General features: G+C 46.5%; 1 protein-coding gene across 1 annotated transcript in view; it reads left to right on the forward strand.

The window, feature by feature from the left end:
• Positions 1 to 15,224, forward strand: part of LOC138295307 (zinc finger protein 271-like) — a 100,724-nt gene that overhangs the window by 71,720 nt on the left and 13,780 nt on the right. Inside the window, exon 7 of the mRNA XM_069233521.1 lies at positions 6,907 to 7,005. Within this exon, the coding sequence (XP_069089622.1) occupies positions 6,907 to 7,005 (99 nt within the window). The remainder of the gene's footprint in view (positions 1 to 6,906; positions 7,006 to 15,224) is intronic.

The following is a 15,224-nucleotide window of genomic DNA, read 5'->3' on the forward strand; positions in this document are numbered from 1 at the left end:
TTCCTGCATGATGCAATGGATGTCTCACGGCATGAAGATGGACGCCGATGTGTTTAGACTTTAGAGAGCCCTCAGGACACCAGACAGCAAAGGTTACAGGGACGTTATAGTTAGGAAATAGAATTTAAAAGAAAATTAGAAATTCACTGAAAAACCAAAGGTTAAAAGGACGTTATAGTTGAGCTCACATTTTAATCGTACAAAACCAGAGAAATTCACCAGTTATGGTTAGTTACCTCAAATAACTCGTGCCCTAAGGTAACTAAAACACCGGCTTCACCACGCACTGCTAATTACCCACAAAATACGGCACTCATGACATCTTTGATAATGTCATTGATAATATCGGTGTAATATTTGCTGTAAAATTGTTGACGAAAAAACTGCGTGGTGGGGGCACGAGTTATAAGTTACTTGAGATAACTCTAATTATGACTCTCAGCCTAACTATAACGTCCCTGTAACTTTTGCTTTTACTTTTAGTGTTTATGTATGTATATATTTATATATGTGTTCAATGGCATGTGTAGCTGCAGATACACATGCTGTGCATATCCCGCCATCTAGTGTTGGGCTCGGAGTGTTACAAGTTGTTTTTCTTCGAAGAAGTCTTTTTGAGTCACGAGATCGAGGGACTCCTCCCCTTTCGGCTCCATTGCGCATGGGCGTCGACTCCATCTTAGATTGTTTTCCCCGCAGAGGGTGAGGTAGGAGTTGTGTATATAGTAATAGTGCCCATGCAATGGAGTAAGTATGTATGTACATAATGTGACTAAAAGTGATATATTTACAAATTTACAAATGTACAAGTTTAATTTTAGTCAACTTAAAACGGCTGCAGGCTCCCGGGGAGGTGGGAGGGCGCACGTGAATCTGCAGCGTCTCATGCCACGAACAGATGTACCCTGGGTAAGTGACATTTTCCGTTCGATGTCATGTGTAGCTGCAGATACACATGCTGTGCATAGACTAGTAAGCAGTTATCTCCCCAAAAGCGGTGGCTCAGCCTGTAGGAGTTGAAGTTGTTTGAAATAATGTCCTTAATACTGCCTGTCCTACAGTGGCCTGTTGTGTTGTTAACACATCCACACAGTAATGTTTCGTGAATGTATGAGGCGTAGACCATGTGGCTGCCTTACAGATTTCTGTCATGGGTATATTTCCTAGAAAGGCCATTGTGGCGCCTTTCTTTCTAGTGGAGTGTGCCTTTGGTGTAATAGGCAGGTCTCTCTTAGCTTTTACATAGCAGGTTTGAATACACTTAACTATCCATCTGGCAATGCCTTGTTTGGATATTGGATTCCCTGCATGAGGTTTTTGGAAAGCTACAAACAATTGTTTTGTTTTGCGAATTTGTTTGGTTCTATCAATGTTGTACATTAGTGCCCTTTTAATGGCGGGATATGCACAGCATGTGAATGTGCAGCGTCTCATGCCACGAACAGATGTACACTGGGTAAGTGACATTTTCCATATATATATGTGTGTGTGTGTGTGTGTGTATATATATATATATATATATGTGTGTGTTTGGCATGTGTAGCTGCAGATACACGTGCTATGATATATGTATATATATATTTAAATGCTCCACATCTTTCTTTTCAATTTTGCCCGCATATGTTAACCGGAGACTGTGAGAAAGTAGCCTCTTTCTAGCCTTGTTACCCCCACTTTTGGCCTGTTTGTGAGTGTATGTCAGGGTGTTTTCACTGTCTCACTGGGATCCTGCTAGCCAGGGCCCAGTGCTCATAGTGAAAACCCTATGTTTTCAGTATGTTTGTTATGTGTCACTGGGACCCTGCTAGTCAGGACCCCAGTGCTCATAGGTTTGTGGCCTATATGTATGTGTTCCATGTGTGGTGCGTAACTGTCTCACTGAGGTTCTGCTAACCAGAACCTCAGTGGTTATGCTCTCTCATTTCTTACCAAATTGTCACTAACAGGCTAGTGACCAATTTTACCAATTCACATTGGCATACTGGAACACCCTTATAATTCCCTAGTATATGGTACTGAGGTACCCAGGGTATTGGGGTTCCAGGAGATCCCTATGGGCTGCAGCATTTCTTTTGCCACCCATAGGGAGCTCTGACAATTCTTACACAGGCCTGCCACTGCAGCCTGAGTGAAATAACGTCCAAGTTATTTCACAGCCAGTTTACACTGCACTTAAGTAACTTATAAGTCACCTATATGTCTAACCTTTACCTGGTAAAGGTTAGGTGCAAAGTTACTTAGTGTTAGGGCACCCTGGCACTAGCCAAGGTGCCCCCACATCGTTCAGGGCAAATTCCCCGGACTTTATGAGTGCGAGGACACCATTACACGCGTGCACTACATATAGGTCACTACCTATATGTAGCTTCACAATGGTAACTCCGAATATGGCCATGTAACATGTCTATGATCATGGAATTGCCCCCTCTATGCCATCCTGGCATAGTTGGCACAATCCCATGATCCCAGTGGTCTGTAGCACAGACCCTGGTACTGCCAAACGGCCTTCCCTGGGGTTTCACTGCAGCTGCTGCTGCTGCCAACCCCTCAGACAGGTTTCTGTCCCCCTGGGGTCAAGCCAGGCTTGTCCCAGGATGGCAGAACAAAGGACTTCCTCTGAGAGAGGGTGTTACACCCTCTCCCTTTGGAAAATGGTGTGAAGGCAGGGGAGGAGTAGCCTCCCCCAGCCTCTGGAAATGCTTTCTTGGGCACAGATGTGCCCAATTCTGCATAAGCCAGTCTACACCGGTTCAGGGACCCCTTAGCCCTGCTCTGGCTCGAAACTGGACAAAGGAAAGGGGAGTGACCACTCCCCTGACCTGCACCTCCCCTGGGAGGTGTCCAGAGCTCCTCCAGTGTGCTCCAGATCTCTGCCATCTTGGAAACAGAGGTGCTGCTGGCACACTGGACTGCTCTGAGTGGCCAGTGCCACCAGGTGACGTCAGAGACTCCTTCTGATAGGCTCCTTCAGGTGTTGCTAGCCTATCCTCTCTCCTAGGTAGCCAACCCCTCTTTTCTGGCTATTTAGGGTCTCTGTCTCTGGGGAAACTTTAGATAACGAATGCAAGAGCTCATCAGAGTTCCTCTGCATCCCTCTCTTCACCTTCTGCCAAGGAATCGACTGCTGACCGCGCTGGAAGCCTGCAAACCTGCAACATAGTAGCAAAGACGACTACTGCAACTCTGTAACGCTGATCCTGCCGCTTTCTCTACTGTTTTCCTGGTGGTGCATGCTGTGGGGGTAGTCTGCCTCCTCTCTGCACTAGAAGCTCCGAAGAAATCTCCCGTGGGTCGACGGAATCTTCCCCCTGCAACCGCAGGCACCAAAAAGCTGCATTACCGGTCCCTTGGGTCTCCTCTCAGCACGACGAGCGAGGTCCCTTGAATCCAGCAACTCTGTCCAAGTGACTCCCACAGTCCAGTGACTCTTCAGTCCAAGTTTGGTGGAGGTAAGTCCTTGCCTCCCCACGCCAGACTGCATTGTTGGTAACCGCAACTTTTGCAACTTCTCCGGCCCCTGTGCACTTCCGGCGGAAATCCTTTGTGCACAGCCAAGCCTGGGTCCACGGCACTCTAACCTGCATTGCACGACTTTCTAAGTTGGTCTCCGGCGACGTGGGACTCCTTTGTGTAACTTCGGGTGAGCACCGTTTCACGCATCCTCGTAGTGCCTGTTTCTGGCACTTCTCCGGGTGCTACCTGCTGCTAAGAGGGCTCCTTGTCTTGCTCGACGTCCCCTCTACCTCCTGGTCCAATTTGCGACCTCCTGGTCCCTCCTGGGCCCCAGCAGCATCCAAAAACGCTAACCGCACGATTTGCAGCTAACAAGGCTTGTTGGCGTTCTTTCGGCGGGAAAACACTTCTGCACGACTCTCCACGGCGAGAGGGATCCGTCCACCAAAGGGGAAGTCTCTAGCCCTTTTCGTTCCTGCAGAAACCTCAGCTTCTTCTGTCCAGTAGAAGCTTCTTTGCACCCACAGCTGGCATTTCCTGGGCAGCTGCCCATCTCCGACTTGCTTGTGACTTTTGGACTTGGTCCCCTTGTTCCACAGGTACCCTAGATTGGAAATCCATTGTTGTTGCATTGTTGGTTTGTGTCTTTCCTGCATTATTCCTCTATCACGACTCCTTTGTCTTTGGGGGAACTTTAGTGCACTTTGCACTCACTTTTCAGGGTCTTGGGGTGGGCTATTTTTCTAACCCTCACTATTTTCTAATAGTCCCAGCGACCCTCTACAAGGTCACATAGGTTTGGGGTCCATTCGTGGTTCGCATTCCACTTTTGGAGTATATGGTTTGTGCTGCCCCTATCCCTATGTGTCCCCATTGCATCCTATTGTAACTATACATTGTTTGCACTGTTTTCTAAGACTATACTGCATATTTTTGGTACTGTGTACATATAACTTGTGTATATTTGCTATCCTCACTCTGAGGGTACACTCTGAGATACTTTGGCATATTGTCATAAAAATAAAGTACCTTTATTTTTAGTATAACTGTGTATTGTGTTTTCTTATGATATTGTGCAAGTGACACTTGTGGTACTGTAGGAGCTTCACTCGTCTCCTAGTTCAGCCTAAGCTGCTCTGCTAAGCTACCATTATCTATCAGCCTAAGCTGCTAGACACCCTATACACTAATAAGGGATAACTGGGCCTGGTGCAAGGTGCAAGTACCCCTTGGTACTCACTACAAGCCAGTCCAGCCTCCTACAGAGACAGTTTGCATATGGAGAATTGATAGCTGTTGATCTGGCATATGGCACAAATTGAATTCTTTAGTGTTAAATACTGCTTTTTTTGTCCACGTTCTAAATACCGGATGTTAGCATTGCAGAATTAAGGATACTCACTTTATCCACCTCAGAAGGCTGGATGGCAGAGACCGCCTTGCCTGGACCCTGCAACGATCAGGGATTGACTTGGATAACCCTCACAACAACAGCATGAAATCAGATGAGAGCGAGTGAATGCCTGAGGTGACTTCCTGGGCACTGAGGAAGGTTGACTGGGAAGAGTCTGAGGTGCAGCTGTGGGTGACTTAATTGCACTTTTCTGTCAGTACTGTGACCAGAAAGGGCCCTTACAGACTGCTAGCAAGCTTGAATTTGGAAAAGAAGCCTTTTCAGACTGCTATTGTGTTCTCCTGGACCTGTGTTATCCAGGATTACAGTGGCACTTGGAACCTCACTGACCGACAGCCGAAGATGCAGAATAAAAAGGGTCGTAGGGGAATAATACATCATAGAGCGCATGGAAGTATCTGATCAAAACCAGACGTTATACATTTTAAATTAAGGCCTCATTTTTCCAAGCGCTTCAGTACTTTCTTTTTAATGATATTCACAGTAGACTTTGCATTAGAAGTGTTTCTCATTCAGTTTTGTTGGTCAGAGGTCTCATTCCTCAGCTGATAGTCATACACATTGTTGACTCAGGTGAGTTGGGGCTCAAGTCACATTAGTGGGAGAGGGTGAAGTGTTGGATGCAGACAGACTCCCTATGAATGAAGCTCTGGCTGGTGCGTAAGTGGTCTCGGAGTGTGTGTGACACAGGACAGCCCTGCTCCACCTCAGAGCTCAGGTTTGGGGGTTTCCGGAAACCAAGAAAGACTCTGGTGTCACAGGACCTTTCTGCGATGGACTGGTTTTTGTTCATAAACTTTTAGACAATTTCCCACACATAACTTGAGTTGGTTGGGATAATATTTACAGAAGTCAGATTAGTTTTGCTACGTTTTCTGGTGTTGAAGAGAATACCTGTGGGACTCAAATGGCGGAATCAAATATCTAGTCTTTCACATCGGATAAGTTTACCCTGATGTCACCTTAGTTGCTTTATCCCAATTGTGGGTAGGGTAGGCCTGTCAGGGCTGCTGCTCGAGAGCACGTCATTGCCCTTGATCATTACCCCTTCACTCCCAGCCCTCAGTCCTTCAATCAGAAGTACAGAGAGCAAGCCCCTGCCTGGCAATAAAGGAGGATTCTGAATGGATGGGATGATACATATCTCCATCTTGAGCAGGATGGCTTGTCCTCATGCCCTCTGGCCTGCACCTGGTGCATCAGTGATAGCGATGCCCCTTCATGGGCCTGGTCTTGTGAGTGTGTAGTATCTTATGTAACCCCAGTCCCTGCATGTCTGAGCTGATGAGAGACTACTTCAACAGAATGTGGGTGTCCAGTGGAGACTAGGGAGAGATGGGAGGTTGGAGGGAGCCCTGAGCCCTGACAGGGCCTGCTGAGTGGCTGCAGATCCTTGGGTAAAACCCTACCCTCTGACTTCAGCAGAAAGGCAGCGCGCTTGCCCTGTCCCTCACTTACCCTGATTCATGAGCTGTGTCTTTCCTGGCCAAACGCACAAAATCTTTGGGTCCCAGATGCCATTTATCAGCTCTTGAAGAGACATCTTTGGACATCGGTTTACTAGCAGAAGTCAGTAGTACAGGGAAAGCTAACCCTTTCTCATAACTCCTAATGTCCATCATTCATTTTCTGTTCTTGGCTAACTTGTTTGTACAGTCATTTCAGGCAGAGTTTTGTCTGTATATTAATGCTTTAAACCAGTAATTAAAGTTTGTAATGCCCTCAAGCAAACTCCAGATGAACCATTTTTAAATGGGCTGTCTGAAAGATTCAGAGTGGAGGTGTAGTGGCAATTCTGGCTAAACTGGGCTCCTTGTCGAGAGCATCTCAAAACCCTTCCCAAACTGTTTTTTAGAAAGAGCTTCTCACCACTCCTAGTGCGCTCTGATATGCTTGTTGCCAGTTTGACTCATGGAATTTTGTCACAGATTAACTTTCTTTCGCCTTGCAAGGACAGCCTGCTAAATACAGGGAATGTCTGATTATTGGTGAGTGAAGGAGAGTAGACGTCTGTGACAAGAATGTGCTGTCCCTTGCAGGCTGCCCTGTGTTCAACCACGAGCTGTCCTTGTGGATAAAGCAGGAAGACGAGTCCTCCTTCGGCGAGTCCCAGGCGTGTGGACAATATGCATCCACAGGTAAGACGAAAGAGACAAATCTTTTATTTTTAGACTTCTTTGTATTGATTGTTTACGTTGCACAAAAACAACTCAATGTGACCCATCTCCGAGCCACTTTTCACCCCTCACCTCCCCTTGATGAATACACAAATCAATGCCCAGTCCCCCACATGTCCTTTAAATACTCCGTAGCTGGTTCACGGTGTATTTTCCCAGGCTCTCGGGTTCACACTCCCGTAGTCTCTTTCCATTCCTCCTGCACCCTGGACAAGTTAGTCTCTGTATTCATGCGACAGGCCCCATACGTCCTCACATTTACACCAGCAACCCCGGGCATTGGAGACTGATTTTTCTGCCATCATGCACCATTCCATGTTGGTCTCCCATTGTTGGGGTATTTCTGCTGCCCCATACCTGCACTATTACCCTTCCAGCCACCATGAGGCTTGTGTTGCAAAATAAGAGTGTACTTGAGCAGTGTCTGCTCTTCCATATCCCTCGGGGTGGCAGTGCCAGGCCCACAGTTATCTCTTCCCTGGTGACATCCTAGAGCCATCTGCCCACCCAAACCCAGTAGTGCCTCGCCCTCTCACAGCCCTACAATGTCTGTAGTAGCATTCCGCCGCCCCTCTGGGGTCTGTGTGTCTGTCGTCCCCGTGCGTTGCAGCCTGGTTCTAGTGTAGTGGCACCGGGCGGAACCCCGCTTTGACTGCTACTTCCCGTGGATGTCGACATGCCTCACCCCAATCCTTGCCCTCTAGTGTCCCTGTGTCTCTTTCCCACTGGTCTTTGAGTGATGCGAGTCAGGAGCGGGGTTGTTCAACAGGGCTTTATAAATCTGGGACACCGCATGTCTGCATAGCAGGAGCGCTAGTATTCGTTATTCCAGTGGGGTCTCGTCCGCCACCTCACGGAGCTCCTCCTTAATACCCCGCTTGAGCATGCTTCAGCTGTGGGTATCTGTAGCATTGGGTGTTAGCAAAATCATAGTGGATCTGGATTTCCTGAAGCGGGAGGATGCCCTGCCCCCCCCCCACATACACACATCCCCCCAATACAGAGAGCCCTGTCCTATCCCATTGTTCTGCCCCTCTAGTCGTTGCAGGTCTGTAAGCATCTCTGATTCTCAGAGGCATCTCCAACTTTAGCCCCCGCCTATCCCAACCTCTTAGTAGCCTTCTTCCAGATTCTCATCACCTCTTGAGTTGGGGTGACCGCTGGTGGGCTAACCGCTGGTGGGGTTGCTCCATTCTATAAATATCTTCGGGAACCCCCTGATCCCATATACTGTGTGTCTGCCTGCAAGGCTGGTTCTTATTGGGACTCAACTGACCGTGCATTAACCACCAGCAGTTGAGTCGCCCAGTAGTACAGTTTTATGTCCGGGAGGGTGCTTCCTCCCTCGTCGGGCCCCTGGTGAGCAACAACAGGGTAACCTGTGGCACCCCCCCCATCCCAAAGAAGTAGTCTAGTTGTGGCGTCCACCTCTTGGGAGAACATCTCCAGCACCTCATGTGGTGTGTTCTGGAGCATATAGAGGAGGTTAGGTAGGGTGACCATTGGTAAAGCATACGTTTCTGCCTGGGCCCCACTTAACATTCATGAAGCACTCTTCCCTAAGTTGTGGCTGTAGAAGCCCACCGGATACACTGTCAAATAGACACCCACATTGAACGTCTACTTGGCTAATATTGTGTATTTATGATAAGTGTGGCACGCCTGAAGTCATCTTGATGGAATTAAAAATGTAAAACCTAAAGCATTTCCTTTAGAAATGAACTAAATAATGTCATTCTTTTCTCATAGAAGGTATGGTCAGAGCTCTAGTAAGCTAAAATGGGGACATGTTTCTGAGTTTCCAAGTAGCGCCAAAGGGCCTTTAACTTTTTATGGTTTTTTTTTATCTGGTTGATCACTTGCCTATTTGTTTTTCGAGCTGCTTTAGCTTTTGCACACTTCTATCATTGGGCCAAATCGGGACTTAATTTGTGATATTTGCACCGACTCGGGAGACCTATTTGTTATCAAGCTCCCTCATTCCTTCATTTACTGCAGCATCCACTGAAAGATGACTTCAGGGGATACAGAATGTCAGCACTCTAGGAGTTCATTAGAGATCTGGGGTGTTCACGGACGGTCCACTGCTGTACGTTTCAATCCACGTCAGATTGTTTTAGTGAAATGGATGAGGAAGATATTCGAGGAATCCTAGAAAATCTGTCCTAATTTTGCTTTATAAAGCAAGGGCTCTGAACCTTTTCACATCTGTGAACCTCCACTTTATCATTACTGGAACCCAGGACCCCCACAGAGCCGGGGAGCCTGGCCTGGGCACCTTCAATGATTTGAACAGCAAAACAATACACAAGAAACACAGGAACAAGCATTCTTCAAATCAGTAGAAAAAATATATAATATTTCAATGTAATTCGTGGAAAGATTTAAAAAGAAATCTAATTTTTTGTTTTAATGGGAAGATTGACACTCTTCTAATTTCAACTGAGGCCACTCAGCACCAGACTGTGTTCTGTTTCAGGCATTTGCACTGCTCCCAGAAATCTGTCTGTGGTACTGACTTTTTCAGTGTTGCTTCTTTTTCTATATACATTTTATTAATCTGTTAACAATATTAAATTTTCGAAGCGGTTGTGGACCCCTGATATCCCCCTTTAAATGTGCTCCTTTCTTTCACTGCAATGTTTTCCAATGGAGACCGTGTCCCGGAGTCCAGCAAGCATGGGGGGGGGGGTGGGGGGGGGCCGCCCTACAGGCCCTTTGGGGGTCAGGGTGTGCTCACATTACCCCTTTATATATATATTTCTTAAATTATTTTCAGGATGCAGCGGCCATGTCCCTGAGTTCTGTAATGACTGCCGCAACATATTGTTCAGTATTGACCAGTCCTCTTTAAAGTGGCCAACCAGAGCAAATCTGGACGTGTCCCGCCCAGATGTCTCTATTTTTTTTTAATCCGTAATTTCCCAAAAACAAATCACAAAAAGAATGCTTTCTGGGTAAAGATCTAGCGTTCTGCGAATTTGGTGTATGTCTATTAGGCAGCTTCCTCTGTAACACTGTTTCCTATGGAAATCTCAAGAACAAATTGAGTTTTGAGACACACACACGTCATGACATAGCTATGATTATGAGGACCCGCCATTGACTGTAATGAAGTGCGTATTTACTATTCTAACTCCACAGGCGCTTTGATAGTAGAGAAGGATATAAAGCAGACAGAGGGAAATATAACTGCACTTTTCGTTTTTTGATGCACTCGCATGAAACTACCTAAACACACTACGGGGAGCGGTCCTCCTAACGCAGCGGTCCTCCTAACGCAGCGGTCCTCCTAACGCAGCGGTCCTCCTAACGCAGCGGTCCTCCTAACGCAGCGGTCCTCACAAGGATAGTGTGTGTCTGGAGCTGACAGTGTTTACCAACACTGTGAGGAATGAACTGTTCCTCACAGTGTGGACTATACATGTGCACACACGCCCTGCCCCACCCCACACCACCCAAAGTATACCCGCGCAGTGGTCACCACCAATGTTTATATATAAATCTTCCCACTATACAGTAGTCACTTGAAAAAAAACAAAGGTTAAAGTGATGTTACAGTTAGCAATTGTAATAATGTTACTTTACATTTAACAAAGCCTTAGTAATTAATTGAAAAAAAACAAAGGCTAAAGAGACATTATAGTTAGGTGAAAATGTCAGTAAAACCTACTGTTTTAAATTAATAAACCCCTGGAATTTACCAGTTATAGTTATCTGAAGGAGGAGGGGGTGAGGGGAGAACAAAGGATAGGAAGGAGGCAATCAAGATGTGGACCAGCAAGATGATGGGGCCAACGTGGACAGGGGAGACTGACTACAAACACATGCACTCGTATGAAGTGCTAGGAAGAAAGTTTAAAAAAAAAAACTACATCAGGAAGCACGCAGCCAGACCAAAGGACACTGGCCGCTGATAGGAAGGTGCACTTGGTCCATGCTTCTTGGAATGCACAAACACAATGGAGAAGAGGAAGCAGGAAGCACTGCCAAATGAAAAACAAGGAAGCTAGAGCGCCATGGAAGCCATCCAATGGATACTAATGGGTGGGCCCTGTTTAAGGTTTTTATTTCTTTACAAGAGATTTTGCAAGCACGGCGCAAGCGCTGTGCAGACAAAACCTAAACAAGGTATGTGCAAAATGGGAAGAGAGTTATGACTCTGGAATGTATTGTACGTGACTGAGATGGAGCTGAAAAAGATGTTGTTTTAGTTTTCTGGAATGGGAGAAAGAGCTTAGTATACTTAATTCCTTCTGTCCGTGAAAGTGTTCGGGCATCACTAGCAAAAGAAAGATTAGGAGACCGATGGTATAAATGTTTTGGTTTCCAGTTGCAGAGTGGCTATTTCTCTGACTACTAGAAATGTTCACTCAATTGTGCAGGTGTTCTGCTTGGATTTCATGGAGTGCTTTGATAACAATACATGCATGCAGTTTTACCCAAACATTGCTTCCAAAGAAAGCTAATGTAGGCCTCTTATCACAGGAGTGATGTGACCAGCCTATCTACCAAGTGAAGAATGACTTTTAGGGGCTCAAGGTTGGATTTTGGCCTTAGAGTCAGAGTTCAGTTTCTGTAATCTGTGTGAGAAATCTCACAAGCATTAACTAGTCTGAACTCCATAGGTGTTAACTTGCTGAAGAGCGCAATGTTGCTATAGCTGCAAAAAGTCTAAATGTCTCACAAGAAGACGCAGTAAGCTGGTTTTCCAGCCAGATACCCAGCAGTTTTACCTCCAGTGCTGGTGAGGTGGATCATCTGATTGAGTACAGGTCCAGTAGCCACTTGGCACGCCCCTGAATTCATTCAGTTTTTTCATCATTCATTCTCAATACATTTTGAGACTTCAATTGTTGAAGTTTTGATAGTCAGGACTTGACATTCTGATGTCATGAAGTGACAATATTTTCAGCTATAACTGAGAATCATTTGCAGATTGATGGATTATAATGCCAGGTCTTTTGAGCAACATCCTGAGGTGGAAGATTGAGAGACCCACAAAATACACAAGCAGTCTCTGAGATAAAGTTGCTAAGTCTCAGTTCGGTTAGAGAGGTAAGATTAGAACAAACAAAGAGCTAAAGTGCTGATGAAGTGTTCAGATAAATTTGTGGTGGTCTGCGGTATCGAAGGGCACTAACAAATCTCGGAGAAGCTGTGGGCATCCGTTATCCTTGTCAGCGATGCACGTAGCATCATCAGGTGTTGTAAATATGCCGGTTTCCCTCAGTGTGACCCTTGTGGAATCCCGCTTTGTAGGAAGCAAGTAGGTTATCACTTTCTAGAAAAAACGTGCAGTTCGTTAGTAATGCCTTTTTCTGTCGCTTTACCCAGCCAGGGGTGGTCGCCGGTCTGAAGTTGGAGAGCGTGGTAGTACGTAGGAGGGTTTTCAGAGTCTGTGAGGAATCCATTTCAAAGTGAGATGTATAAGAAAGTTGGTTTTGATTAGTTTGCTTCACCAGAGAGCTTCAAAATAAGATGTTAGTTTTACATTTTTGACAACTGGAGACAAATTACCTACAGAGGTTGGTTCATAGTCTCTCCAGATGGCAGATGAAATCCTTGTCAGTTGATTGTCTGGTGACATTAATGTTTATTTATTAATTCCTTTTCTGGCATTCTGATGATGGTGAAACAGTGCATAGAATCGTAGGAGGGGGACATTTCATGAGAGATTGTGTTCAGTTTGTAAATGTTGACCAATTCCTTCGGTTTAGTGAGAGCACTGTTGATTTTATTCTCTAGATATGAAGATTTTAGTTTTATGGTGTTTCTTTTATGATATGTCCTCGGTGTTTTTAGCTCTGATGGACTGCTAGATGTTCTTTTTGTGCTCCGTCTTCTTTAAATTGTCCTATTTCCTCATGTTTTGGTTGAAAGGATTATCCATAAACCACAGATTTCTTTCTCTGAGTGATTTCCTTATTTTGATGGGTGCTACATAGTCTGTGTTTAGTGGAGTATTGTAACTTGAAAAGGTGTTTTCATCATTTGATAGGACAGTAACAGCACCAGCTTTGTTGTTACCATTTTCATTGTGGAGATATTGCATAGGGTACAAAGATCTTTGGAGGATAGAGTTAGCTTATATTTGTGCAGTTAAATCAAATATGGTTTGTTTGGGATCATAGGATGGACAGAATAATCCAACACGACTGATTCTTTACAACTAAAATTATGTCTTCTGCGACACCAGTATTCTTCTTTCTTCTGAGTTGGATGCTGTGACAGCTGTTCCAGATGGTGGGTATTAAGCAGCTCCAGTAGGTCTGTGGCAAGAGGGGCATTAGAATTATCCCTGGGTGTCTCACTTTATCAATACGTATTGATAATTAATATTGTTATTCATTGTAGGAAAGTACCATCTTGCCTGGCATGTTACCCCCATATTTCACTGTATATATGTTGTTTTAGTGTATGTGTCACTGGGACCCTGCCAGCCAGGGCCCCAGCGCTCATAAGTGTGCCCTGTATGTGTTACCTGTGTAGTGACTAACTGTCTCACTGAGGCTCTGCTAACCAGAACCTCAGTGGTTATGCTCTCTCTGCTTTCCAAATTGTCACTAACAGGCTAGTGACCAATTTCACCAATTCACATTGGCATACTGGTACACCCATATAATTCCCTAGTATATGGTACTGAGGTACCCAGGGTATTGGGGTTCCAGCAGATCCCTATGGGCTGCAGCATTTCTTTTGCCACCCATAGGGAGCTCAGACAATTCTTACACAGGCCTGCCACTGCATCCTGCGTGAAATAACGTCCACGTTATTTCACATCCATTTACCACTGCACTTAAGTAACTTATAAGTCACCTATATGTCTAACCTTCACCTGGTGAAGGTTGGGTGCAAGATTACTTAGTGTGTGGGCACCCTGACACTAGCCAAGGTGCCCCCACATTGTTCAGGGCAAATTACCCGGACTTTGTGAGTGCGGAGACACCATTACACGCGTGCACTACACATAGGTCACAATGGAAACTCCGAACATGGCCATGTAACATGTCTAAGATCATGGAATTGTCACCCCAATACCATTCTGGTGTTGGGGGGGACAATTCCATGATACCCCGGGTCTCTAGCACAGTACCCAGGTACTGCCAAACTGCCTTTCCGGGGTCTCCACTGCAACTGCTGCCAACCCCTCAGACAGGTTTCTGCCCTCCTGGGGTCCAGGCAGCCCTGGCCCAGGAAAGCAGAACAAAGGATTTCCTCTGAGAGAGGGTGTTACCCTCTCCCTTTGGAAATAGGTGTAAAGGCTAGGGAGGAGTAGCCTCCCCCAGCCTCTGGAAATGCTATGATGGGCACAGATGCTGCCCATCTCTGCATAAGCCAGTCTACACCGGTTCAGGGATCCCCCAGCCCTGCTCTGGCGCGAAACTGGACAAAGGAAAGGGGAGTGACCACTCTCCTGACCTGCACCTCCCAGGGGAGGTGCCCAGAGCTCCTCCAGTGTGTCCCAGACCTCTGCCATCTTTGAAACAGAGGTGTTGGGGGCACACTGGACTGCTCTGAGTGGCCAGTGCCAGCAGGTAACGTCAGAGGCTCCTTGTGATAGGCCCTTACCTCTCTTGGTAGCCAATCCTCCTAACCTGGTAGCCAAACCTCCTTTTCTGGCTATTTAGGGTCTCTGCGTTGGGGAATTCATCAGATAACGAATGCAAGAGCTCACCAGAGTTCCTCTGCATCTCCCTCTTCACCTTCTACCAAAGGATCGACCGTTGACTGCCCAGGACGCCTGCAAAACCGCAACAAAGTAGCAAGACGACTACCAGCAACATTGTAGCGCCTCATCCTGCCGGCTTTCTCGGTGGTGCATGCTCTGGGGGTAGCCTGCCTTCACCCTGCACCAGAAGCTCTGAAGAAATCTCCCTAGGGTGGACGGATTCTTCCCCCTGCTAACGCAGGTACCAAAAGACTGCAACACTGGTCGGCTGGGTCCCCTCTCATCTTGACGAGCGTGGTCCCTGGAACTCAGCAACTCTGTCCAAGTGACTCCCACTGTCCAGTGACTCTTCAGTCCAAGTTTGGTGGAGGTAAGTCCTTGCCTCCCCACGCTAGACTGCATTGCTGGGTACTGCGTGATTTGCAGCTGCTCCGGCTCCTGTGCACTCTTCCAGGATTTCCTTCGTGCACAGCCAAGCCTGGGTCCCCGCCACGCCTTCCTGCAGTGC

The sequence above is a fragment of the Pleurodeles waltl genome, chromosome 5 (genome assembly GCF_031143425.1).
Source record: "Pleurodeles waltl isolate 20211129_DDA chromosome 5, aPleWal1.hap1.20221129, whole genome shotgun sequence".
In the NCBI taxonomy this organism is placed as follows: domain Eukaryota; kingdom Metazoa; phylum Chordata; class Amphibia; order Caudata; family Salamandridae; genus Pleurodeles; species Pleurodeles waltl.